At 42.4% G+C, this 25,583-nt stretch overlaps 7 protein-coding genes across 10 annotated transcripts in view; all 7 read left to right on the forward strand.

Moving 5' to 3' along the window:
* The first annotated feature begins 654 nt into the window (after positions 1-654).
* LOC111603168 lies at positions 655-2,462 on the forward strand. Its single transcript, XM_023320647.2, has 5 exons — positions 655-801; positions 1,237-1,465; positions 1,533-1,752; positions 1,818-1,983; positions 2,050-2,462. The coding sequence occupies exons 1-5, from the start codon at positions 714-716 to the stop codon at positions 2,382-2,384; spliced, it is 1,038 nt and encodes a 345-aa protein (XP_023176415.1). The 5' UTR covers positions 655-713; the 3' UTR covers positions 2,385-2,462.
* Positions 2,463-3,425: 963 nt separating this feature from the next.
* LOC115482955 lies at positions 3,426-4,893 on the forward strand. Of its 2 annotated transcripts, XM_030223437.1 has the most exons (5): positions 3,426-3,537; positions 3,589-3,757; positions 3,825-4,050; positions 4,145-4,310; positions 4,377-4,893. In XM_030223437.1, exons 1-5 carry the CDS (start codon positions 3,450-3,452, stop codon positions 4,739-4,741), a joined length of 1,014 nt encoding a protein of 337 aa, XP_030079297.1. In that variant the 5' UTR covers positions 3,426-3,449; the 3' UTR covers positions 4,742-4,893. The 2 variants fall into 2 exon arrangements, with proteins under 2 accessions (XP_030079297.1, XP_030079298.1); XM_030223438.1 differs by lacking the exon at positions 3,589-3,757 and having other exon boundaries at positions 3,430-3,537; positions 3,802-4,050.
* A 27-nt stretch (positions 4,894-4,920) lies between these two features.
* Positions 4,921-5,979, forward strand: LOC111603111 (proteasome inhibitor PI31 subunit-like). Its single transcript, XM_023320580.2, has one exon. It carries the CDS (start codon positions 5,010-5,012, stop codon positions 5,790-5,792), a length of 783 nt encoding a protein of 260 aa, XP_023176348.2. The 5' UTR covers positions 4,921-5,009; the 3' UTR covers positions 5,793-5,979.
* A 125-nt stretch (positions 5,980-6,104) lies between these two features.
* Positions 6,105-6,701, forward strand: LOC111603220. Its single transcript, XM_023320717.2, has 2 exons — positions 6,105-6,368; positions 6,430-6,701. The coding sequence occupies exons 1-2, from the start codon at positions 6,287-6,289 to the stop codon at positions 6,699-6,701; spliced, it is 354 nt and encodes a 117-aa protein (XP_023176485.2). The 5' UTR covers positions 6,105-6,286.
* A 353-nt stretch (positions 6,702-7,054) lies between these two features.
* Positions 7,055-9,205, forward strand: LOC111603110. Its single transcript, XM_023320579.2, has 4 exons — positions 7,055-7,357; positions 7,431-8,272; positions 8,365-8,536; positions 8,594-9,205. The coding sequence occupies exons 1-4, from the start codon at positions 7,276-7,278 to the stop codon at positions 8,938-8,940; spliced, it is 1,443 nt and encodes a 480-aa protein (XP_023176347.2). The 5' UTR covers positions 7,055-7,275; the 3' UTR covers positions 8,941-9,205.
* Positions 9,206-10,844: 1,639 nt separating this feature from the next.
* LOC111603109 (serine protease persephone-like) lies at positions 10,845-15,709 on the forward strand. 3 transcript variants are annotated; one of them, XM_023320577.2, is made up of 8 exons: positions 10,845-11,125; positions 12,810-12,999; positions 13,057-13,246; positions 13,408-14,100; positions 14,209-14,285; positions 14,686-14,966; positions 15,024-15,210; positions 15,280-15,709. In XM_023320577.2, the coding sequence occupies exons 2-8, from the start codon at positions 12,888-12,890 to the stop codon at positions 15,627-15,629; spliced, it is 1,890 nt and encodes a 629-aa protein (XP_023176345.2). In that variant the 5' UTR covers positions 10,845-11,125; positions 12,810-12,887; the 3' UTR covers positions 15,630-15,709. The 3 variants fall into 3 exon arrangements, with proteins under 3 accessions (XP_023176345.2, XP_023176343.2, XP_023176346.1); XM_023320575.2 differs by having other exon boundaries at positions 12,849-12,999; XM_023320578.2 differs by lacking the exon at positions 13,408-14,100 and having other exon boundaries at positions 12,849-12,999.
* Positions 15,710-16,336: 627 nt separating this feature from the next.
* The window catches only part of LOC111603173, a 44,301-nt gene continuing 35,054 nt past the window's right edge, over positions 16,337-25,583 (forward strand). Inside the window, exon 1 of the mRNA XM_023320653.2 lies at positions 16,337-16,553. The gene's annotated coding sequence lies outside the window, so the exon portion shown is untranslated. The remainder of the gene's footprint in view (positions 16,554-25,583) is intronic.

The following is a 25,583-nucleotide window of genomic DNA, read 5'->3' on the forward strand; positions in this document are numbered from 1 at the left end:
TTATATATACATATCGATGTGTATATACTTGTTATGATCTTGCTCTATGGGCATGAAAATATCGTTGGCTTATCGTACACGCACACACAGAAAAGTTGGGGTCTGACGTTGTTGGGGTCTGACGTTTGGGTTTGTGCAATGTAGGCCCGCTTAATTGAATTGGTCGTTCATTGTTCCAACGCTCTGCTTCTCTTTATATGAACATATGAGCCAATTGATAAGGTGATACAGATCGTGACACGTGGCGCTAACAACTGAGTGAATAATGCGCCATTTCGATTATTTATCAATATGGTAAATTGCTTTCCTGTTTGGGGAAGACCCCAACGAAGATCAGTGCAAGAACGCATATCTGAGTGGATGCACTGCGAAGGCAATGAATCAGTCATACAACAACGTTCCGGCGATCTGGAGGGACGATAATTGGCGAATTATTGCTCCTAATCAGGAGTATTCGACTAGTAGATACTCAGTAGCAGCTAGTCAGTATATACTTTACTCTATATATAACGTATTTTAAATTTGACGCATAATAATCAAGAATATGTTTATATATATTAAATATTATATATATTATATATATATATATAGCAGTTCATGACTGATGCTTGAGTTTAAAATGTTAGTTACATAAGAGCTGTGAGCTAAGCAAGCAAGCTCAGTTCCATTCGGGATCCCGCGCGAAACACAAGTGAATCAGTTTATCAAGAGCGATGAAAATGAAAATCATCAATGTGATTATGCTTGGCATATTACTTCCATGGGCACAGAGCTATGCATCGAAAATACTGCAATTGAAAGGTGGGTTCCGGTCACTACTGCTGGCGGTCTATACGCTCAATAAAATAAGTATAAATTTGAATAATAATATTCGTTCCAACACAGTTAAATGTATCCAACAAACAATATTTCCGTATAAGCCATATAGATTATAGGTCTATCTGTGGAGGGGTTTATCCCATGGGAACCTAATTTTTATTAGATATTAGAAGTTGAACAGTCTTAAAGCTTTAGATAATATGGCTCTTTCCTGTTTGGCACGCTCCTTGGTGGTGTAGATATATACACTATATATTTGTATACTGCGAGTGTATATGGGAGCTCTTTAAGCCTATTTATATAATGTATTTCTGCTCTTGGGTTATACACAAGTATCTGGGATCGTAAATAGATATCCACGAGCTGGTATTTCACTTGACTTTGCACTTGCTTTTCTTTGTAAATCTCAATGCACAGAGGGCACGCCATGCCTGGACAGGAAAAGTGTGTGCAAACTGGCCAACGATTGCATCACATGGCACGCATATAAGGATCAGCACAATACTTTAATTTCTTGTGGCTTCGAGCCGTTGAGCGGCAGAGAGTTGCACTGCTGTCCCAATCGGTTTCCGAAGGCTTACGTTCCGCCAACAACATCAACACCGCTGCCACCAACAACACCACCGCCACATCATTCAACAGTCATGTAATTAGACGAAATACGTGTTTGTTGTGTTGATCCTAACTAACCCTTAACCAACTTCACACCTTAGACAACTGTCGAACTTCAAGCATCTGGTGCCCATCTTATACCTTTCAAAGCATTTAGATTATTTTGACTACCATTGCACAGCCATTATCCTGTCTCCGACCCGATTGCTGACCACGAGCAGGTGTGTGGGGCCGAATATTGCCGGAACCCCAAGCAGAATTGCAGTGGGTGTCACTGATCCGAGAGTAAACTACGATGAAGAACTGGAGTATGAAATCAAGGTTCTGTTGGCTTGCCACAATCATAACTTCTCGTGTCATACCCTCTTCTTTCTATATAATTCCAGTCAGGAATCAAGCAAATGAACAAAGATCTGGCACTGTTAGAGCTGCACACAGCCATTGATTTTAGTGATAAGCTAATGGAAAATGCAAGCATAGCAGTCCTCTGCCATGCGGACGAGCTGGCAGGACAGCCAAAGCTATATGCTGTGGGCTTTGCTCAGAACGAGGGTAAGCACTAATATGGGTATACCTGATCTATGATCGTCTTTCGAGCTATTCCTTTCATGTCTGCAGCGACCAACTGTGGCTTGTTCAAGTTACGCCTGGAGAGACTATCCGACTGCAGAGTGCCGGAGCTAAGTCGTCCGGTGACCGGAATCAATACAAATGCAACACATATCTGTGTGAGAGCTATGCCGGAGACTTCCCCTAGACTCGATGGCTGCAAAAATTGCCTGACTGCCACCTCCAGTGTCCTCCATGTGGAACGAAGCGATGGCAGCTTATGTGTGGCGGGCATTGCCACGCCCACCACAGACGAGTGCACTGTGAATAGCGATTCGACTCTCTATACCATATTTGTGAATCGCGCATTCAAGGCTTTCTTGGGTCTGCCCATTGCTGGGTGATTAAGTCATCGAATATCTTTGTTTTAGTACACGCAAGTCGTTTGCAAAGTCTTAATAATAATATGAATAAACTGAACTGAAAGCATTGTTGAACTTGTCCATTGAAAATGCGACTTCAAGGTATGTAACGCGCAGATCATGCCTGATCAGGACGACGAGCTGAGTCGAACCGAGTCAGTCTGCCCGTCTGTGTGAGCGCTGAGTTCTCTTGAATTATAAGAGCTAGAGAGTTTTTAGCTGGCCATTTTGTATTCTTCTGATTTTAGATACCTTTCTTCCTTCCTCTGAGATATCTTGATATCTATCGTGTCTGCTAGAGTGACACGCCCGACTAGAGCTTTCTTACTTGTTTTCCTTTTTAATATTTAAAGCGACAAATGGAAAAAGTCTGATTGATAAGCAACACAGAGAACTGGCAATGGCATATCAGCATTTTGTTTAAATAGCCAAATTCGCTTCTGGTATTTTTTGGCTCATCTGAATAGGGTTCAGAGTATAACTTTAATGTCTGATCGTTTGATCTTACTTTTTTTGGTATGCAAAAATTAAATCAATATTCTTTAAAAATAATTTTAGCTTTAAAGCAATTATTTTTTTTTTTTTAAATAGGTCAAATCAAATGCAATAAAGTTACTTACTGTAAAAGAATAAATAAACATGAAATGCCTCAAATTCTGGACTCTTAGGATCAATTGAAAAATTGCTTACGCCGTGCGTATACTTGATATTATTAGGAATAATAAAAAATGGAAAAAATATGTAGCTTTATTGTTTGAGTCATTCAGCGACTTCAAACCTATTCACTTGAGTAGCATTGTATGAATAAAGCATATACATACATGTATAAATATATATGTATATATAAATAGACATATAAAAATCGTTGTCAACTTATATTTGCATAATTATATATATATTTATATATTTTCTATATATTGTCTCTCTGACATGAATCGCAGATTATGGGCTCATTTCTGTGGAAGCTTGCAAGGCAAACAGACGTATTATTGCGTTCGATAACGATTTTGTATATATGTATATATATTGTATATTTTTATATAAATAATGGCAGTTATCGCGGCATTCCTAAGCTTGATTTTAAGGCTGTTAATAACGACTTCAGAAATTGATGGCGTTCCCCAAGATAAGCAACGTAAGTCCTAAGGTCTTGTTCTTGAAATGAAACAAATATAAATATATGCAGTGGGTGATTCGTGCTTCTGGGAGTTGGACAATACGATGGGCCGCTGTGAGATAGATTCAAAATGCGTTGTGCTGCATGAGGCCATTAGGGCGCGAAAATTGAAAATAGATGATATACCCACCTGCGGTTACTTCAGTGCCAACTCCCCGGAAATGGTCTGCTGCCCCACGTATGTCCACTTTGTGAAAATCATTATCAAAGTTTTCCTTATAGTTGGGCTGCTATGTGTTTTGCAGAGTTCCTAAAGAACTTAGGTTTCCTTATCTGGCATCCCTCCAATATGTTGGCCCCCTTCATGACGACTTCGTCTTCCGTTGTACGGCAATTATACTTTCGTCGAAGCAACTGCTGACCACAAGCATCTGTGTGGGCAGTAAGGAACGGGAGAATCCTAACAGCGTTGTACTGGGCGTAAGCGATATGAGAGGTCACATTGATGAGAAGCTAACTTTTCAGCTGAAGGTACTGATTGATCTGGTCACGAGCTGTTCACCCAGTCTGCTGGGCATTCAGTACAGGGTATCAGCTCATAGTCAATGATTACCATCTCTTACAGACCAACGCCATGCAGATTAACAACGATGTGGTGCTGTTCGATCTGCACACGGATATTAATTTCAAAGATCAGTCAATGAAAAATGTGAGCATGGCTACTCTTTGCTATGAAAACGAATTGACGGAACAGTCAAGGCTATATGCTGTGGGCTTTGCTCAAAACGAGGGTAAGCACTAATATGGGTATACCTGATCTATGATCGTCTTTCGAGCTATTCCTTTCATGTCTGCAGCGACCAACTGTGGCTTGTTCAAGTTACGCCTGGAGAGACTATCCGACTGCAGAGTGCCGGAGCTAAGTCGTCCGGTGACCGGAATCAATACAAATGCAACACATATCTGTGTGAGAGCTATGCCGGAGACTTCCCCTAGACTCGATGGCTGCAAAAATTGCCTGACTGCCACCTCCAGTGTCCTCCATGTGGAACGAAGCGATGGCAGCTTATGTGTGGCGGGCATTGCCACGCCCACCACAGACGAGTGCACTGTGAATAGCGAATCGACTCTCTATACCATATTTGTAAAGATCGGATTCAAGAATGCATGTGGCCAATTTGTTTTACCCGATGGGCCCACATACAGAAACAACAATGATTAGGGTTTATTCAATACTTTTATTATGATTTAGCAATATCTATATTTCCTACGATATTTTGTCATCTGGGTCAATGTATACTCGGAATATACAAAGATTTCATATAAATGAAAAGGAGTTCAACGAATTCTACGTTTGTTGTTTGTGTACGAGGTTCAGGCTCACGACCTGTGACAGCAGAACGATTTCATTCCTGTGCTTTAGCTTTGTGAATATACATTTGCTCGTTGGAAGACTTTTTTTTCTATAATATTCAAAATTGCTGATTGAAATGGAGACTCCCACCGCGACGGTAGCTGTGGATCCGCAAAGTGCGGACTTCTTTTACGGCTGGGACTTGCTGTTTAAAACTGTGGAGAATCGAATTGGCAAGAAGTCGGACGTACTAATGGTGCTCGCCCACTTTCTGCTTACCAAGCATTGCAACTTTCGATGCGTTGGCATCGGCGATGACAAGAGTCTGCCGGATGATGAGCCCGGCAGCGAATTGCTGCCGGATCAGTGGAACGGAGACAACGCCAAATACTCGCTGAGATATGTGCGCAATAAGGTGCTCTATTTGCTGCTGGCACATATTACTGAGGATGCGCTGATTGTCAATTTGCTGGATGTGAACACCAAGAATGTATCGAATCTATGCGTTACCCCCGATACTCTGGTGGCCGAACTGAAGGGCAGCATTGCCAAGACACTGCCAACGGCTGCGGCAATTATTGAACGCTTTCGCCGGGAGCTATGCGATCCGGTGTTTGCGGCAAATGCCCGTGAAATAACCGTGCCTCAATTGACTAGCCAGACACCAGCCCAAACAACAGATCCCCTGGCCGATGATGCTCGACGTCCGTTAGCATATATGCCGCACAGCTTCGAGCTAAATCCGTATAATATGCCCGATGTTGGACGCGGCGATTTGGATCCATTGTCCGCCGGCATGGGCAATCTATTTCCATTTCCCCAAAATCCTGCTCCCGTCCGTCCGAATGTACCAGACCAGGGTACTCCCGATCCGGATCATGCACAGCCCCCAGACTGGGATCCCGACCATTATATGTGACAACGCAATTGACACAGCAATTGGCCACAAATTAGCTAAATTTGTATAGTAAAAATTAATTACTGTGATTTAAAGATCTTGCAATTCCAGGTCATCAAAACGATCCACAGAAATCTACCAATTTATATTTTTTTATGGATTTTCCCCTTAAAAGTTTAGATACCTAAACACAAACTAATACCGGATCCTTGAGCGCTTAAACTTTTAATTATTATTGCTCAGATTAAGAAAAATATATATATTTAGGATACATTGAAGAACACATTCTTGCTGTAAGAGAACTTGACACATGATAGAGTGATATAGTCCAGTCTTATGGAATGTGGTCATGCAGGTGGCATCTGTTGAGTTCGGCGTGTATTACATAGATAAACTTCGGTAGCCTTGCTGCCTCGGCTGGCGTCGCGGCGAGCAACGAACTGGCCCAGTAGGAGAACGTCAGCAGTTGAGCGCGAGCGTTGCGCCTGGCCAGTTCGTTGTTGTCGGTTGGGATCATGGCACGAGTCTTCGGAGTGATATCAGTGCTGCTGTGGCTCTGTTTGGGCAGCGGATGCAGCGGCTATTTGAGCCTTCATGGTTCGTAGATACATAGTCTATTTTTGTGTATATCTTCCAATGCTTTCTTCGACATGTGCAGTGGGCGATCCGTGTCCGACCAGCGATTATCGCAGCATCTGCCAGCCAGCGGAGCACTGCTCCACATTGGGGCGCTTCATGAAGAATGGAGAGCTGGTAGTTGAGTCTATGCTTATTTGCGGCTACACTATATACAATTTGAAGATTTGCTGCCCCATTGAGGACACATCAACAAAACCAACGACAGCTACAACAACAACAACAACAACGCCACGGCTAGTAGCTGAAACAACACAGTCGATTCTCAACCCTGGCTTAGCAGATAATATATAATATATAATTATACCGTATATTTGAGCGCTTAAACTTTCAATTATTATTGCTCAGATTAAGAAAAATATAAATATTATATTCTTATGTGCGGAACTCTCTGCGCTTAGGATATTTTGAAGAGGAGCACATTCTTGCTGTAAGAGAACTTGACACGTGACAGTAGAATGATATAGTCCAGTCTTATGGCATGTGGTCAGCACATAACGTGTGGCATCTATTGAGTTCGATGTGCATTGCATAGCTACATTTTGATAGCCCTTATAATGCACACACACAGCGAGCAAATAGCAATTAGTCGGACATATAATAGATCTGATTCAGGCCTCGCTGTTTAGTCACTATGCAAATTGCTGCTCAAATGCTTCTGTTGCCTCGAAAACAAAGTTGGAAGATCGGCTGCTGTTAAGCACATCCTCAGCTCTCCAGCAGACGTCGGGGCAGGCTGCGCTGCCTCAGTCGGTGGCTCTGCCTCGGCTGGCGTCGCGGCGAGCAACGAACTTGCCCAGTGGGAGAACATCAGCAGTTGAGCGCGAGCGACACGCCTGGCCAGTTCGTTGTTGTCGGTTGTCGGACCATGGCGCGAGTGTACGGAGTGATATCAGTGCTGCTTTGGCTCTGCTTGAGCAGCGGATGCAGCGGCTATTTCAGCCTCCATGGTTCGTACACACACAGAGCTTCATGCACTCTATTTTTGTGTATATTTTCTAATGCTTTCTTCTACATGTGCAGTGGGCGATCCGTGCCCGACCCGCGATTATCGCAGCAGCTGCCAGCCAGCGGAGCTCTGCTCCACGCTGGGGCAGTTCATCAAGAGTGGACGGCTGGCAGTTGAGTCTGTGCTTAACTGCGGCTATACTATAGTTAGTGAGAAGATTTGCTGCCCCATTGAGGACACACCAACAACACCAACGACAACAACAACGACAACAACAACAACAACAACGCCACGGCCAGTAGCTGAAACAACAACAGACGTTCCTCAACACTGGCTTAGCATATTTAAGACAAGTCGAGAGTATGTGCAGCGTTCGGTGGCCGAACACGCACCACCGAGCCGGGCCAGCATCATATTCCCAGACACCTCCACTTTGTCGGGCGCCGCCTGCCAGACGCCCCTGTACGAGGGCAGTTGCGAGTCCATTTCGCGTTGCCGCAGCCTCGAGCCGTTGCTGCTGCAGCATCGACTGCGCGATGACGATGTGCAAACGTGTCGGGATGGCACCATCGAGGAGATCATCTGCTGCCCAGTCAATTTGCCGCCGGTGCCACGCGGCCAGGTGGGCACCGCCATGCGTATCTACCTGCCGGGGGCGACAACACCGCTGCCAACGGTCGATGATGAGAGCGCCATTGCCAATGCGTTGCAGCTGCTGCCCCACTACACGCATCTGGCTGCGCTCGCATATCCGAATGCCGCCCACGATGGGTATGTGCATCGCTGCGTGGCGCTAGTTTTGACGCCGCAGCTGCTGGTCAGCGCCGCAGGCTGCGGTCGGCCCAGTCATGCGGTCTTTGGTGTGGCCGATATGCGTGACGTCGACGATGAGGAGGACTTTTTGGCCGTTGTAAACGTGAGTAACATATATATAGATTCCTGTACCTCGCTCTATCTTCCTCTCTCTTTCACTCGCCTGTTCTAAATCGTGCGTCTCTTGGCTTGCAGCGCGTCGCTGTTTATCGCGACGATTTGGCTGTGCTGCGCTTAACGCAACCGCTGCCAGTGGATCAGTCGAGTGCTCCACGTATCGGTCTGGCTCCCATGTGCACCCAGTTCGAGCTGACACGCCTGCAGATCAGCGGGCAGCTGCTGGCCACCGCCTGGGCCAAGGGCAATGGTAAGCTGATTTTGTCTGCTTGAGTCGACTCCAATGCTAAGCCCAACGCCTTCTCAGCCAGCGATTGTCCGCTCTATGAGCTGCCCATGCGTCTGCTGCCCATGGACGCGTGCAAGGACATCGCCAATTCGACTGCCGCCCAGGAGCTGCCTTCGTCACATCTCTGCCTGGCGCCCATTGACGGCAACGCGCTGATTGCCAGAAATTCCAGCTCATGTGCTCCATGCCCCGCTGTCGTGGGCAGCGTGCTCCATTTGCGGCGCCCCAGCGGCAGTCGTTGTGTGCTGGGCATTGCCACGCCCACTGCCGCTAGTTGTAATGCAAACGTCATGTACTACACGAGTCTGCTGAACACACAGCTCCTGCACTTTGTCGAGCAGCAGCAGAAGGAAAAGCGTCTATAGCCAAGAAGGACGTAAAACGTTGTCTAGGCGCCAAGCGGCTGGCTCCACTGCAAGTGGCAACAGCTGCTGCAAACTCCTTTCCAAATGTGATTAGTATAAGATTTATGCATACATATACATATATTAAATATGTATTGTCTTATAGCTAGTATGTACTAGCATGTAGTATAGTATATAGCGAGGTAAGCACAATATATGTAAACTGGTTTTCCAGCTGCCTAAAGTACATATTTTGAATATTGTTATATTTTGTCTTGAAGTCTCAGCTAAAGAGAGAGAGAGAGAGAGAGAGAGAGAGAGAGTGAGTGAGAGAGAGAGAGAGTGAGTGAGAGAGAAAGAGAAAGAGAGAGAGAGACATACAGATACAAATACAGAGAGAGAGAGAAATAGATTATTTTTCAAGATTTGTTTTGGTATTTTTTCGCTCAATATACTGGAAATTTTATACTGCTTGCGTTTGATCTGTATTTTTGGTATTTTTTGATAAATTGTTTATTAATTTTTTCTGCTCTTTAATGAGGGTTGTCGAGGAGGCTAAGGTAAAATTCAAAATTAAATTGATGTAAGTTTCAAAGTTAAGTGAGCGAGTATCGTGCAGTCGGTTCAGTAAACTAATCTGTGTTTATTAGTTTTGTTTCGTTGAGCAAATTTGATAAGAACAAAATATTCTTATCATGGGTTAGGAGCGTTACGCACTTGGGTTAAATGCAAATTTAAATTAGTATTTTGCACTAGCGCTGAATTCGATTCGGACTGTGTTTTTCCCTTGAATCATGGTGATTTTTGTTGTTATTGCTGCCGGTTTTAATGCCCATTGAAGGTGTTCACAAAGGGTATACTGATTTTGTGCATGTGAAGAGCCAGTGACAGAGTCAAAGTCATGACCAAAACTAGGGCCCGGACCTGAACCTGAACCAATGCCAGAGTCTGAGCCAGAGCCCGAAACTCAGCCTAAGCCTAGGCCATAACCAGAGCCAGCGCCAAAGCTAGAGCCTGATCTTGAGTCTGAGCCTGAGCCTGAGCTTGAGCCTGAGCCTGAGCCTGAGCCTGAGCCTGAGCCTGAGCCTGAGCCTGAGCCTGAGCCTGAGCCTGAGCCTGAGCCTGAGCCTGAGCCTGAGCCTGAGCCTGAGCCTGAGCCTGAGCCTGAGCCTGAGCTTGAGCCTGAGCTTGAGCCTGAGCTTGAGCCACAGACTGAGCCGGAGCCGGAGCCAGTCTTAAATCCTTTTTTAAAAGTAGCTGATTGATTATAAGAACAAGGAATAGCAAATTTGGTATTAAGGCTCTCGTAGTTCATGTATACATAGATAAAACTTAATTTCTTAATGACAACAGGTCAATCCAGAGTTGAAAACCATATTATACAGAAATCTCGAATATATTTATTTGCCTATGTAATAAATTATTAACTTGTTCCGCATAAACTCTGTTAGATGCTAGATGTCTGCCATAGTAGTACCGATTTTATCAATAAGAAGAAACCAAGACCAATAGCAATATATGCCAAGAATGGGTATTCTCTAGTTGCATTCACTTTGCAATATTTCATTGAGATTGAACTCGCTGTTCAATTATGAATCTGTGGCTGTGCTCAGAGTTGCGTATTTAGCTTCTGTGAAAACCGGTTTAGAGCTAAAAATTAAAAAAAGAACAAAAAAAAGGCAAACAAACAAAACAAAAAGCAAACGAGAACTTGCGAGCCTCGGCTCTTAGCTGGCAGATCTCGACTCTGGGCCTCTCGGCTCTCGGCTCTCGGTTCTCGGTTCTCTGCTCTCGGCTGGCAGATCTCGACTCAGGGCTCTCAGCTCTCGACTGCCGATTGCCGACAGACGACCGCTCTCGGGCATTGTCTCTGCTTCAGCTGTGCGCATTTTAGATTTTGATCTTGGCTTCAGTTGGCAAAGCGTCGCGTTGCTGTTAGGTACTCGGCGGCTGAAGCCTCACGACTCGAGTGTGCCGAATCCCATGTAAAGCGTTTCCGTATAGCGCCTACCACCGGTTTACATTTTATTTGAACTTCAACTGTTTTGTGTTTTTTTATTTTTTGTTGTTGTTACCTTGTGCTAAGTGTTGGAAGAAAGCAGAATAAGCAGCAGTTGACACAAAGTCAACAACCGGCGTGATTTGTTGCAGTTGCTTCAATTTGTTGCTATCAAAGCAAAAAGAATTCGAATTGCGTGTGTCAAAGGTTTGTCTGATAATAAGCCAAGGCAACAAAATATACGATTTAAATAAGCATAATTATTAACATCAATAAAAGCACGGCAAATGCAGTCCATCAGTGTGCGAGAGACGAGCTGCCATCATCATATTCTCTTTGTAGAGATTCATTATAATTACATGTTCGCCCATGACAAATGGCGAATAACACAGCACACAGCAGTGATGATCCGCCATAACAGTTCTTTTTTTTGTAAAACCCATACTCGATTGAATGCCTTCAACTATACATTAGTCTCTATACATATCTGTATATATAAATAGATTGGCGATGGCAAAAGTTGCTCAAATTAATGCAGCAATATATACATATATATAAGTATTCGGTATATAGAATCATATATAAATACATATATTTATTGTATATGTATATATTTTATTCAATTTTTTATTCGCGTGTCAGAGTAATAAAAAATATATATATAGACATCAGCTTGATCACATTAAATGAGCTACTGTCGTGACTTCAGCTAATCCATTTGTTATATAGATCAGCTTAAGTTTAAATTTAAAACATGTATTTTATATACATATGTATCGAACATGCTAAGAGACACATATTTAAATCACTTGTGGCACACAGAAAATTGTGGTTTTCAAATATACAAATTCTCTCTTAACATTTTCATACATATGAATAACATTTCATTATATATAATACTATTTAATATATAAAATATATAAAATATATATTCAATATATTTGAAATTTCATCACACGTTTATTTGTGTTCATTTTCTATCATGCAACTTCAATTATGATTCTTCTTCTTCGCCAATTTTTGAAGAGTCTAACTGTGGCGATAACTCTGTAAGCTCTGAAATACCCGATGATAGGGGAGATAATTTGTTAATTTGCTAAAACTTGTACTACAAATGTAGCACATTTTCGTATCTCTTGTTGTCTTTTGCCTTTTCGTCTCTGCTGTATGGAATCGCGTTATCAATTGTACGTTAGATAAACCCTATGGTGCACTCGTCAGCGGTATGGAAAGTTCCGACTTACTATTTTAGTTTTTTTTTGCTCTTCTCAAATATGTGAGAGAGCAAATAAAACCTTTTTAATCAGAGTCCGTCCGTGGAGAATGGTCTGTCAGAATAGCAGGATTCAGAGTTAAGTGTGAAGAACTCGACAGCCTATTGAAAAATTTCCATAAGGCTATTGATTGCAGCATGTCGCTGACAGTTTATTCAGTTTCTTGGAATGCCATTATTCTGCACCAATTATTTTGCTGATAATAAATCTGCGCTGCTGGAATGCAACAAAGACAAATCCCCATTAAGTAAGGTCTATTATAATCGGACCTTAACCGTCACAACTTGAGGAAGTTTGAATCAAATTGTCACGCAATATCATCTGTGAAATAAACAAATCTTTCGAGTAATTGGCCTACTTAATAAGTTTGAAAATCATAATCAAATGTAGTTCATTATTTTCAAATTAATCTAATCTTGTTTATATATAATAAATATATGTGGTAGACTTGATTCTGCTGAAGTGCGCGTTCTCTCTCCCTTTCTCTCGCCCTCTTCATGTTCTATCTGGCTTCATCACTCACTCTCTCGCTCTCATTTTCACTCTCACTTGCCCTTTCACTCTTTTATATACAATTTATAACTAATATACATATATACCATTTCCATGATGAAAAGACCTTAGATTGATCATCTTAATACGCAACTCTACTGCAGATCAGTTCGGGTGCGGGTAGATTGAGCTGAGATCAGTGAATGGCGATCATGGCGCTGTTCCCGCCCAGAAGAGTGTGGGCAACTAGAAGCTTTAGCCTGCTGCTGTATGGTCTGATGCTCTGCGGCCTGCCACATTTGGAAGCACTCGAAGGTGTTCAGTTGACTAGACTTAGGGTTAGATTTCGTATTAACCACATCTATATTGCAGAGGGCGATCCATGTACGCTGAAGGGCAATCTGCCGGGCGTCTGCCAGGGCGCATCCGAATGCGAGCCGCGCATCAAAAAGTATATCGAAACGAGGAGATTAACCGTTAATGATATACCCACCTGTGGTCTTGGCTTGCGCGAGGAGATCGTTTGCTGTCCGGTTAGCGAATGCTGTGGCGATGATCAGCGGTAAGAGCGTGCAGACAATGGAGGCGAATCTGCTGTGTATTGTTGCTTTTGTTACTGTCCTCCCCCAAAGCCAAATGTGTTCCAAGTGTTGTTGCTCGTACCCATCATTTTAGCTAGTTAAGCAACTGGCGTCTAACGTTCTTTATCTAATTTCCGTGTAGCCAAAGTAGCAGCTCAGTGAAAATTTTGGCAACGTCGAAGCCGGACAGCGAACTGTCCGCTTGGCAGAATGCGGGTTCTCATAGCAGTATCGAAATAACCACCGGCAGGCCAACAACACGCAACACCCTATCGCCAAGTAAAGCTTGGATATTAAGCATGTTAAAACCGAAAGTGGATCCCCATTTGGGATTTTATGACTTGAACGAGATGCTGCATAGCAAGCAAAAGCCACTGCAACCGTCAGGTGATGGAGATGACCAATTTCAACGGCTGCCCATGCCAACCAATACCATCAATGAAGGCAAATCAGGTGGAGGGTCTAACACGTTGACTACGCACATGGGTCCCGTAGACCCGCCGACTGTTTCCAGTGGCCAGCGACCAATACCATCTCCACATGAACATGATCACTCTCGCAATACCATATTTACACATAACACACGACCCACTCAACAGTGGCCGGCGCCAAGCCGAGAGTCAAGGATCATAAACAGACCGTTTGCGATTCAGCCCCAAACTAATACGCAGGCACAGCAAAATGCTATAGGTGTACAAGAATCGGTTCAAGGATCCAACTCAAATGCTGCGATTAAATTTGAGGCCGACGGGCGACCTTCCTGGCCGTTTGTGCCAGAAAACCCAGTTCGTTCTCGAGAAAGACAAGTAGATAAGAGCAGCGATGAATGGAATTGGTTTGTCACAGCTGCATTTATGCATTTAGATAACTGAACACTGATTGTTGCTATACTTCAAAGCTTGGAATCGTCAGATAACACGATCGTATGTCTTTTGTTTTCCAGGACAGAGACCACACCGAAATCACCTGAGCAACGCGATCCCTTAACCCGTACTGATGTACCGCGGCCAGCTGTGCAAGGTGTGTATTTACGGCGGCTTTATGCTATTTTATTTAGGATCTATCCCAGCATCATTGGAATTGGTAATGAAATCAATCAGGTGTGCTTTAGTAACCTGAGACGAACATCGATATTTGCCTACTTAACACTGCGCTTCAGGCTTAGCTTAATTTCGCTCAAGCTGTGTTAGGTATAGGACGAGCTGGTAAAGGACTGCCGCTTGAGAAGTGAATGGGCAGAGGTGTCCTTTACAGTCTACTATGCAGCTTGATGAACGAATTTCGAAGCTTTGGACGCTCTGCCTACATAGATGCTTGGGTTGTTAGCTTCAGTCATTATCCTTATTCTGCTTGCCTAACAGGTTCTAGTCTATCCGATGCTTTCCAATCGCTAGAGTACAGTTTTTGTTGTTTTCGGCAGCTTGTCGCCTTATTGAGAAACGCGAAGTGGAGGAGCCTTTGACTAGCCACATTTTGGGTGGTATTCCGGTGGACCCAGCTTATTATCCGCACATGGCGGCAATTGCGTTCAATGAGTTAGGTAATATACGATTTGGTTGCGGTGGTTCGCTGATCTCAACTCGCTTTGTCCTGACGGCTGCTCATTGTGTCAACAGTCAGGATCAAATACCCGTCTACGTGCGACTTGGAACGGTGGATATCGCGAATGTCGGCGCACACTATCAGGACATTAACGTAACGGTAGGTGATACGCATAAGTTAAGTTTCCATGCAATTCACATTGAATTCCCTCTGCAGTCAAACATCAGAGTTCATCCGGAATATTTGAGCACCAGCAAGTACAATGACATTGCCATATTGGAGCTGGCCGAAGAAGCCAAGCTAAATAACTATACGTATCCGGCGTGCTTGGAAACGGATCTAGCTGATCCACCGGAAAACGCGAACCTCTATGTGGCGGGCTGGGGTATAATGAATAAGACCAGTACGTAAGAGGCTTACTTAATGTCGCATGACTAATCCAGCTGCATAAATTTGTATCGTTTACGCATAGCTCGACGCACTTCGAAGATATTATTGCGTGCCCCGCTCACTGTGGTTCCGTTGGATAAGTGCAACGACAGCTTTTCCGAGCAGCCGAGTAGTCAGCGATATCTGAAAAAGGGCATCATCGATACGCTGCTGTGTGCGGCCGACGTCATTCAAGGGGAGAAGGATGCCTGCCAGGGCGACTCCGGTGGCCCCTTAGTGCTAGAACGGGACAAACCGAACAATAAGTACAGCATTATGGGTGTCATATCATCGGGCTTTGGCTGTGCAACACCCACGCCGGGCTTGTATACACGAGTCGCGTCCTTTTTGGATTTCATCGAAGGAATTGTATGGCCAAATGGATTTGCTTGAAAGAACTGATATTAAAGGATCTTCAATTTATAACAATAAATTCTAAGTAAATCGATTTTAAATACAAAGCTTACATAATTTAGCCGTTAAGCAATGTAAATATATATATATATATATATATATATATATATATGTGAATTCATAATTTTGTAATCACAAATATTTCATGTCCATTCAAATTCGATTTAAAACTGATTCATTTATGGCTCTAGTTCTTTAACCAGTTCCAAGTCAGTGCGCTCTTTGCCATCCACGCATTTACGTAAACAGAGCAGCAGCAAGAGCAAGAGCAAAAGCTGTATCGCTCTCTCAGTCTCTCGCTCTCTCTCTCTCTGTACCTCTCTCTTTGAGTTGCTCCCTAGTGCACGGCATTGCCAGTTGCCAAAAACAGGATGGCCAAAGCTTTGAGCTTTTCACGACTACAGAGCTTTTTGTTTCGGACTGACATTGAATGAAACAGCCGTTACAAAACGCCGCTGCCGGAAAAGCAGCTGACGCTGTCGCTGTCGCTGTTCTTGCTGCTGTTGCTGCTGCTGGTGGTGCTGTGCGGCAGCTCCTTATGGTTGGCCGCCCGATACCATCGTTCCTCTGTCCCACTCTCCCAGCGTTCGTCGCTACCCACACGCATTTCGTAGAGGCAACAACTGTTTCAGCTGCTTCTTAAATGCTGCTGCTGTCGCTGTGGACGCCTCAGTTGGTCGCGGGACTGCGTTGCCGTTAGTTCGTGCCCAGCATTTAGGAAGCGAACGGAACAGCCTTTCTGACTGTGCTTCATTTTTTTTCTAGTGCTATTTGGTAGTTATTGTTGTTGTTGTTGCTGCTGCTACCGTTGCTGTTGCGCCGTGCAGCATGCAACGCTTTTGGCGCGCCTAGTTTGAAATTTGTTGTTAACAGTTGCAAATTGTGTGGCTCAGTGTCTCAAATGTAAGTTTTGAATTTTCTGTTCGTTTTCTGTGTTTGTTGTATGTTGCACGTTCCTTATCTGCATATCGCATATTGACGCATTAATCACAAGCTGGGAAATTGATTTCAATTGCACATCTGCTGCCTCGATAAACAATCATAAACAATCAAAAAAAAAAAAACCAAAAGCAAAAATAAATAAAATACAAAAAAATAGTAAAGCAGTAGCTTATGTCAAGCGGCCAAACGTGTGCCACGATAAGAACAGTGGACAACAGGTGCTCCACAATCTGAATACCAAATATCACATTAGCCCATTTGATATACGTAACAAATGGTTTCACATATTGCAGAGCCCTCGAATATGAATTAGAAAAAATACAAAAAAAAAAAAAATAAAGAGAACGAGTTAAAAGGCAGCTAGAAAACTCAATTTGTTGCGGCTCAAGCGAGTTTTCTTTTGTCACCTTTAAGCAGTATTGTAAATTTGATGTTTCCATTATCATTGTCTTAATTTAATATGATTTATTTGATTTATTTTATTTTCATGCCAGTTTTAATCTTATGAAAATCAATTAGCAATCATTTAAAAACATTTTTTTTATGAAATCGAGAGGACTTCAGTGATTAATATAAATTTTTTTTAAAGATGTGAATTTTTGCTTCACCAATTTCTTTACTTCCGCTAGCTAACTTAAAAACAATTTTTAGTTGGCTATAAAGTGAAATTTGTGATTCAATTGAAGCTAAAAAACTCTGGCTTTAAATTAACTTTAGCCATTGGGATTGAGTCCCATTAATTTTCTGTTGACATATTTAACTGTCTTATCAGTCAGGCTGACAATTCGAGCGATATTTGTGCTCAAATTCCGCTTGATAAATGGCCAGCGATGCGAGCATTTTCACGGTCAGCCGGTCAATCAATTAGAGATTATCAAGTGCATTTTAAAGCAATTTGTTGCCAATGCGTGGGGGCGGGGGCGTGGCTGGAGCGCAGAGTAACTGTTGCTATTGCTGCTGCTGTTGGTCATGTGTGGCCGGGGATGCGTGGGCGGGTCGCACGAATGTTGCTGCTGCCGTTTGGTTAGAAAATGTGGCTATAAATGTGACACTAAGTTAATAAATTTATGGCCAAAACACACCCAACTGATATGTGCCCTGTATGTGTGTGGCTATGTGCGGTGGCTGTTGTGGTCTGCTGCTAATTTCCCTTTTTGTGGGCTCGTGTGTGCGGCTTTGACACGACACCGATGCGGACATCAGCAAGGCGGATGCCAAAAAGTCGAGAATTGTGTGTGTCGCTGGCATATTAATAATATTTTTATTGGCCGCTTATTTGCCTTTTGTGGCCGAGCTGTGCGTGTGTGTGTGCGCGCGCTAAATACTGTTCTAATTTGAGCTGGCAAATAGAATCGCCCACAAAGTTGTGGCCTCCTTTAATTAATAAATGTGCGCACCGATAACGCAAAACAAGAAATGGTTAATAAAATCAAAAAGCATGCAAAAAAAATAAATAATTAGAAAAATATGTATAAATAGCTATATTGAAGCCAAATCAATTTCGCCATCAGGAATAAAAAAATTGGGGCAGGTCGCAGATGTTGCTTATGATGTGTCTGCTGTCAGGCAGTGCGAATTCGACTAATTTACTTGTGATGTATGAATATCTATTAAAGCCAGTGGTAAAACCGATCTCATTGAATATTCATGGGCTTCAAGAAATTTGGCTGAAAGCATTCGCAGGTGTCAGAATCTGCGTCTACGCGCTCTTAGCCTGAAAAATTGCACATCAAATATTCATAATTTATTGGTAATGCTATGGAAACAGGCGCAGCTGGCTGACTGCGGTCATTGATTAGAAACGGACGTAGCCGATGGCGTAATACTCGTTCAAAGTTCACATTGAGCTGCCAACAGGTTCAAAATGCTTTCATCTATGTGAGTTTATCGAAGTTTGTAGAGAGACACAGCCTTGTGAGATAGACGAATCTGCAGCAGGTCAATCGACAATCGAAATACTTCTTTAAGTGTTTTCAATTTCTATAACAAATGCCAAGAAACTCCAGCATCGCCATCAATTTAAGCTTACTTTAGCGAGGCGCTCGAAAGTGTGCTACACTTTTTAGACAGCTTCTTTGCTAATCGAGTCAAGATTCGTGCTCCATTTATAACTAGAGCAAATGTATATACGATCTTCAGTGTTTTATTGTGTGAAAGGTGAAACTAGAAATGTGGTAATTACTGATGCCAGTGCCACTTCAATTCCTTGAACTTATAAAGCCTACAGAAGTACACTCAAAATGGGCACAAACTTGAACTACCCTCAGCTTCGAGATCTATTGTTACAATGCTTTAAAAATGCTGTTTTCACTGTGAGTTTTTTTTTGTTATTTAACGTAATTTTCGCTTTGGCTCTCAGAGAATTTCAGCTAGATTGACAAGTATTTAAGGGCAATTCGTGAGGAATGTATGCGACTTATTGCTGTACGACTTATAAGCTGCAATTGATTCAGGTTTAATTCCAAGCAGAGCATTGCAAACATTGTCGAAATTAATAGTGCCAACTGCAAGTGCCAACAGGAGGAAGGTGATGCCTCTTATATATATACATATATACAGATGTATATATATATACATTTGGAGCACTAAGAAACTCCCCCTCCGTATACAGCTAAAACTCCAAAGCCGACTTAAGCAGAGCTTTGCCGCAGATACTTTGATGCCGCTTTGAGGAATGCAGCAATAAAAATGCCCGAGCAGGACGAGGGCCGATTCTCCAGCGTAAGCGGCTAATAGCGTTAGTTACTTAGTGTAGCCATTTGACCAGCCTGCCGATGGAGTCCATACACACACAGACAGAGACACGCAGGCACAATGTGTGAGCGTGTTAGTGTGTGATTGTAATGCACATAAATTTACAGAAGTTCATTTTTGTGTAGCGCGTAAATCTTTACACAAATCTCTCATTTCGCCAGTTCATATGAGGCCCAAAGAAGTAAAACAATGCAGGGCATAGTGTTTCAGTGGGGAGTTATCGACTAGCCGATGACCTGTCATTGATATTTAGTTGGGTCTTTGAGCTATTTTCTTGTCGACTCCAATGGCAGCTCGATGGAATTACGATCGATCTATTGCTGCTATCTGATATATAGCTATCTTGTATAGCAAGCATGAATCATATTCGACTGTTAAGTGTTACGGAAGCTTCCCTTTGTGAGCAGGGCCACAGGGTATGCAACAAAATTACTGCATACAAAATCGCTTGAAGGAAACGAAAAGATAAACAAAGCATAACGGTAATACACACACAGTCAAATGGAAGAAAAAAACAAATTACATATATGTAGACACACACAGCTACATATACATATAGCTTATATTATACTCTCATATGGCACTTAACTCAGCAGTGAAAGTCGGGGCCATGCGATGTTAGACATAATTTCGTTTTCGTTTTTGGTTTTTTTTGTGCTCGGGGTCTGTCACTTTTTAGCTATATGTATCTGTTGTGTGTGTGTGTGTTTGTCTTGGGTTGAAAGGTCGTTGACAATGGTGAAACAACTGAAAATTTATGGTTTGACATTAAGGAAATTTAATCGATTCGCTGCAGCACGTGGTTGAACCATTTAACCCCACCCCAGACCGCGAGACCTCATGCCTCATGCCTCATGCCTCATGCCTCATGCTGCTTGCCTGCTCGGTCCCTATTCAAATACGTCATGGGCGGCAGCGGGCATTCGTGCCGTTGCCTGCATACATAGGACTATTACGATTACCTAAACATCAAGGTAGTTCCAAACCTAAAAGTCTCAGTCCACGGCTGACTGCGCCTCCATTGCCGGCAGGGCACGCGTCATAAAAACTCTCTCATATGTGTGGCCACCCGCGTCTACCTTATAAAATTTCCTTAATGAAAAAAAAATTACTCACAAAATTTGGCCATGTGAAATTGTAAATGCTCTGCGAAATTAGAGTCAACTGAAATCAATTGTGGAATACTAAATTCTGATTTAAATCCCAGCTTGTCGTTCAGCTCAACTTACTCCACTTTGTTCGCCCGCCGTTTTCCAACACTGTTGCTGCCCATGGGATCTACGCAGCTGTAAATGAAACGAGATGGAATTTGTGGCTTTACCTAGATACCCTTATCAATAGAATCCATTGCCTAGTTTGATGTCTGTTTCTTAATAAATCATATAGGCCCATAGACAGCCTGAGGTTGGCATAGTGCTCAGCGGGTTAGGGTATTTATACATGTGTTTGCATTCACAAAAAGCAAACTGAGTAAAAAGTTGAGCCTGTGGAACTTTTTGCTGTGCGTGTGTAAATTATTTTTGATCTTGTTTGTTGTTGCCGCTGCTGGTGCTGCTGCAATTTAAATGCCTGTTGCTGAGGCTGTCAATTAAAATTGTTGTTAATGTTGTTGTTGCTGCTGCTGCTGTTGTAATAAAGTTTTCCATGTCCATACAAAAAACACTTTGAAAACAATTCGGAATTGAATATGTAAATTGAAAGCGAGGAAAAAGCTATACTTGCTTTTTTTCCCTAATTTATTCTTTATTATAATTATTATTATCACACATCTCGAATGATTTAACTATGCAATTTTCAATAAATATACTTTTTAATGTCTCTTCTAGATAAAAGACAAAACCCAATATAATAAAAATTAACTTTCAGTAACTGGGACTTTAACAGCCGTAGAAATTGTTTTTTACATGCAGTCGGGAGTAAACGTCGGGAGTGCCTGACTAGCAGATACCCGGAACACTGCGTAAAACTGACTCACAATGACTGAAACATCATTGTAGGCACTTTATTTACATGCAAACACTTACACACACACACACACACGCACGCTCGTTGCTTTCTGCGCACTTCATGCAGCTGCTGCATAATGGCCAATACTATGCAAAATTAATTATTGAATAACTTTTGTTCTAGATGCACTTTCATACTTAATGAAATTTCCAGAGCGTAATAATGACATCCGAATGTGTGTGGCACATGGCAAAGTTTTGCTGGCATACGGAATATGCTTTTAAAATATTTAAGAAGTGGGCAAAGGTATTCGAAATATTCATAGTTATCACGAAAAAAACCATGCAACATTAATGAAGCATCAAATGACTGATTTTGATAGGTAATAAAGAATTGAGTTTATTTATCGATAGAGAGCTTACGAGATGGACGGTCGGAAAGGCGGATTCAGCCGCACGCCTACTTCTGGCACTTTAGACGTTAAGTCCAGTTCGTACAGCACTTAAATTTAATTTCATTTCAATTTTATCTGCGATTATTATTCAGCTGAATGGTCAACTAAATGTTATGTGGAAAACAAATCTAATCATAATCTGCTTTACTTTCTTAATTAAGTATATTCCGTTTGCCGCTTGCAAAAACTATTCATAAAATATATAAAGACTTGTAATAAATGTAAATGCCAACATTTAGAGCACTTTGGCCGCCATTAGTCAGTTGGGGCGACGAGGACAGTTCGAGGACATTTGATGTAGCTGAAAGGACTGCGATGTTAATCATCAGTTGGCTTATTAGATTGGTATGAAGACTGGCTCGTGGAAGTGTTGAGTGCTGCCATTTGCAAACAGTGCGCGTCAAAAAATATCGCACATCGCACAGCGCACAGCGCACATCGCACATCGAACAGCAAACGACAAACGGCAAACGGCTAACGGCAGCCTGTCAGCTAATAGAGCCAAAATTAGCTACGCTAATTGAATTAGTCGCATGGCAGCTACGACAGCTCACCAAGCAGCAAGCCGCTGTTGCTCAGCGAAATGCCATCTCAGTTTCATTTAGCATCTTAAGTTCGCCCTAGCCGACGGCCCCTCCCCCATTCATTCCCACTGGCTTGGCCAAAATGCTGGAGCGCGCCGCTCAGCTGAGCCTGACTGCTTCTGGCTGGCAAGTAGCCTGTAGCCTTGCGTCTTTTTCAAGCCTTTTAAAATTTGCCGTCCGCAAATCGTTTGCTTTTACTTTTGTTTTCGCGCTCGCTGAGCCCGCGCTCCTCCCTTCGCCAACATTCGAATTCAAATGAACTCATTAAACTTAATGAATAACAGCGTTGTGGCATTAAAAAATGATGCCAGCCAACCATTTGATGGGCTTAAAACTGATGCTGAAGCTGAAGCTGAAGCCGAAGCCGCTGCAAAAAGTCAACTCAAATAGAATCTAAGCAGCAGCTGTTCCCAAAAACGTAAATGTCTTTTCATAATTTTAAGCGAAGGCGCTCCCAATTAGCACGCCCCAAAGACATCTTTAGGCAGCTGCTCGAGTCGCAGTCAATTGGTTTTCCCTACATATCAATGTATGGAATATTAGCCTGGCTTAAAGCTCGCCTCTGGATCGATTTGTTTTTTGCGAAATTCCGTTGAATGCTGTGTTGAAAACAACAACAGCAGCGAGTGCTTGCCTTCGCCCATAGCTGCCTTTATCACTTACAAACTGTTTGTTTCGCGCACACCCAGCTGGGCGTGTCTAGAACGCCCCTATTTTGGGGCCCATGTTGCGCAGGTGTAAATTTCAACCGCAAGGCCCCCGCTTGAGAAGCCATCGAGATGGTCGCACGCGCTGCCTGTTTTCAATTGTGCGACAGCAGCGACTTTAACTTCATCAATAGTCGACGCACGCCTAAGTTGGGCTGAGGAAATGGGTTTAGAATTGGAAATGTCAAATGGAATGGGGCTGGGGCTGTGTGTTGTGTGTTGTGGGTGGGCATGAGGCGTCAGAAGGGTTGTCCAATTTGGCTGCTCTGGCAGCCCTACAGCTGTTCGCGCTGCTCAATATTTCATTTTCGGCTGCCTACTTGAGCACTTCAAACGCATCAAAAGCGAATTTCGTAGAATACTTTCAGGTACGGCCGCCCAACTAAATGAAACCTCACGCAACTCACTTTGTCAGACAAGTACTGAACTGAAATTTAAATGAATGGATATAGTCCCAGATATATATATATATATATATATATGTGTGTGTGTGTTCATGTGCTTGTGCCGGCAGATATTTTCATTAAGTGTGAACGCTGCTCTTCTCGGAAAATGAGCAAGGGTCCTGATTGCCTTTTCTGATTACGAGAATCGGATTAGTTGCGGCAAATTTAGGTAAATTCTAAGTACATTTTGAAGCTTTACAAGTAGAAATTTGCTCCGATTTTACACAAAAGCCTCAACATTGGCATTCTATACTTAATTTGACAAGCCAGAAAATATGACTAAAGTTAAAGTTTTTTTTTTAAATTTTAATATCAAATAAAATGTAGAAAATTATAAAAGTGAAGAAATTTTTGTAAATATTCAGGCGAAGGCTTAGAGCTGGCTTAAAATGGTTGCGCAAAATTTTGCAAAAATGCATTAACCTAAATCGGCTTAGCCAGGATTTGTTTTAGCACTCAACCTGGCCAGCCTTGGCATGTTAGAAGAGCTTAACTAATAGTTTTCGTTAGCATAATTGAAGAATTTGTATGTGCCCGACTACCATCAGAGCACTGCAAATTTGTAGCTACTCAGGATGCCAGCCTGTCAGGCGTCAGTGTTAATGATTATGTAATTTGTTGGCACATAACGTATACGCAACGTATGTTTTCTGGCTTTAAAATGAATATATGGGCAACATTAAAACGTTGTCACCTACTGCCACCGTTTTTTGCTTCACTTTTTATTATAGACAGTGACAGTGTCGGTGTTGCCATCGTTAATTTGGCGACGCATTTCGCACTTTGCTTCATACTTTAAATGGGCGCACTTCATTTTTAATAGCAATTTATTAGGCAACATCTTCACTTTTGCCTTTGCTGGCAATTAATTCGGCGCATTTATTATGTCGCGTCTCTTTTTAATCTGACAAATTGGAGACTTATAAACACGCTCCTAATACATGAGTGCAGCAGATAAAATTTAAATGAGATTGCAGAAAGCCAGCCTCCTGCTTCGTCCTTGTCTCGCTTAGTCCGTGATGAAAACAAACAAACAAAAAAAAAAAAAAAAACAAAACCAAAAACAAAATAAAGCACAAAAAAAAAAGAAAGGAAAAATACAAAATGCGCGCTGAGAGCTTTTGTTATTGTTGCTGCCTGACCCCAAAAATGCAAATGTGTTCGACATTCATCGTTTTACGGCCCAAAACACAAACCAACAGCCCATGCAAAAAGTATTCGCACCGTTTGCGTACATAAATGTCTGAGCCGCTCGCATCTTTAACCCGCCCGCCCGCTGTAGCCCCACTAAGTTCAAGGATATCGAAGCGTCAGCGCATTGAAAACAAGCTGCGAGCAGCGCTGCGCGCTGGAAACCAAGTCAAGGTAACTTAGCACCCAGGTCAAAAGCCAAGCGCACAGTCACTAAACTCGGCTCTGAATCACTCAGCCCAGTCAGACTGTCACTCACAAGAGACAACGCCAGAAAGGGTATGGCAGCGATCAAATGCCCTTTACTTGAATTTCTTTAAAAGTTCAAGCTTTTCTGCTTGCTGCTTGTCGGCGGCGTATTAATCAGACCCTTTGCGGCTCTGCTGTTTGACAGTCATATAACATCATGTCACATTTTACTAGGTACATAATAAAGTTGGCCTTTAGCTTAACATAAGTGTGCACTGTTAACAAGAGCTAAAAGTTGACAGAGATACATGTTATTGTACAGTATGTTATTTAACATATGCTGATTATAATGTATTAATCCGAATTACTTAATATGTGTTGACTATCATATTGTATTGTATAGAATGTTACTTAACATCTGTTGACTATCATGTAAACAGAATGTTATGTTTATATATTACAGACTGTTAACATATGATGATTATTGAAAGTTTTACATAATGTGACTTAACATATGTTGACTGTTGTATGTTTTACCTACTGTTACTTAACATATGTTGATTACGATGTGTTCTACAGAATGTTACTTAACATTTGTTAACTGCCAGAATGTTATGTGATTTATGTATGATTTATACAGACTATAAAAATATGTTGACTGTCATAGTTTTACAGAATATTGGTAAACATATGTAGACTATCGTGTATTGCACAGAAAG

This window comes from Drosophila hydei, unplaced genomic scaffold (genome assembly GCF_003285905.1).
Source record: "Drosophila hydei strain 15085-1641.00,03,60 unplaced genomic scaffold, DhydRS2 tig00000211-arrow-pilon, whole genome shotgun sequence".
Lineage (NCBI taxonomy): Eukaryota > Metazoa > Arthropoda > Insecta > Diptera > Drosophilidae > Drosophila > Drosophila hydei.

Bases quoted from the DNA above. Each gene is read 5' to 3' on its own strand.
- LOC111603168 (XM_023320647.2), top strand. From the start codon at position 714: ATGAAAATGAAAATCATCAATGTGATTATGCTTGGCATATTACTTCCA. The intron at 802-1,236 runs GTGGGTTCCGGT...CTCAATGCACAG, and splicing joins GAAAATACTGCAATTGAAAG to AGGGCACGCCATGCCTGGAC. The intron at 1,753-1,817 runs GTTCTGTTGGCT...ATATAATTCCAG, and splicing joins AACTGGAGTATGAAATCAAG to TCAGGAATCAAGCAAATGAA.
- LOC115482955 (XM_030223437.1), top strand. From the start codon at position 3,450: ATGGCAGTTATCGCGGCATTCCTAAGCTTGATTTTAAGGCTGTTAATA. The intron at 4,051-4,144 runs GTACTGATTGAT...CATCTCTTACAG, and splicing joins AGCTAACTTTTCAGCTGAAG to ACCAACGCCATGCAGATTAA. The intron at 4,311-4,376 runs GTAAGCACTAAT...TCATGTCTGCAG, and splicing joins GGGCTTTGCTCAAAACGAGG to CGACCAACTGTGGCTTGTTC.
- LOC111603111 (XM_023320580.2), top strand. From the start codon at position 5,010: ATGGAGACTCCCACCGCGACGGTAGCTGTGGATCCGCAAAGTGCGGAC.
- LOC111603220 (XM_023320717.2), top strand. From the start codon at position 6,287: ATGGCACGAGTCTTCGGAGTGATATCAGTGCTGCTGTGGCTCTGTTTG. The intron at 6,369-6,429 runs GTTCGTAGATAC...CGACATGTGCAG, and splicing joins CGGCTATTTGAGCCTTCATG to TGGGCGATCCGTGTCCGACC.
- LOC111603110 (XM_023320579.2), top strand. From the start codon at position 7,276: ATGGCGCGAGTGTACGGAGTGATATCAGTGCTGCTTTGGCTCTGCTTG. The intron at 7,358-7,430 runs GTTCGTACACAC...CTACATGTGCAG, and splicing joins CGGCTATTTCAGCCTCCATG to TGGGCGATCCGTGCCCGACC. The intron at 8,273-8,364 runs GTGAGTAACATA...CTTGGCTTGCAG, and splicing joins ACTTTTTGGCCGTTGTAAAC to CGCGTCGCTGTTTATCGCGA.
- LOC111603109 (XM_023320577.2), top strand. From the start codon at position 12,888: ATGGCGATCATGGCGCTGTTCCCGCCCAGAAGAGTGTGGGCAACTAGA. The intron at 13,000-13,056 runs GTGTTCAGTTGA...TCTATATTGCAG, and splicing joins ACATTTGGAAGCACTCGAAG to AGGGCGATCCATGTACGCTG. The intron at 15,211-15,279 runs GTACGTAAGAGG...GTTTACGCATAG, and splicing joins GGGTATAATGAATAAGACCA to CTCGACGCACTTCGAAGATA.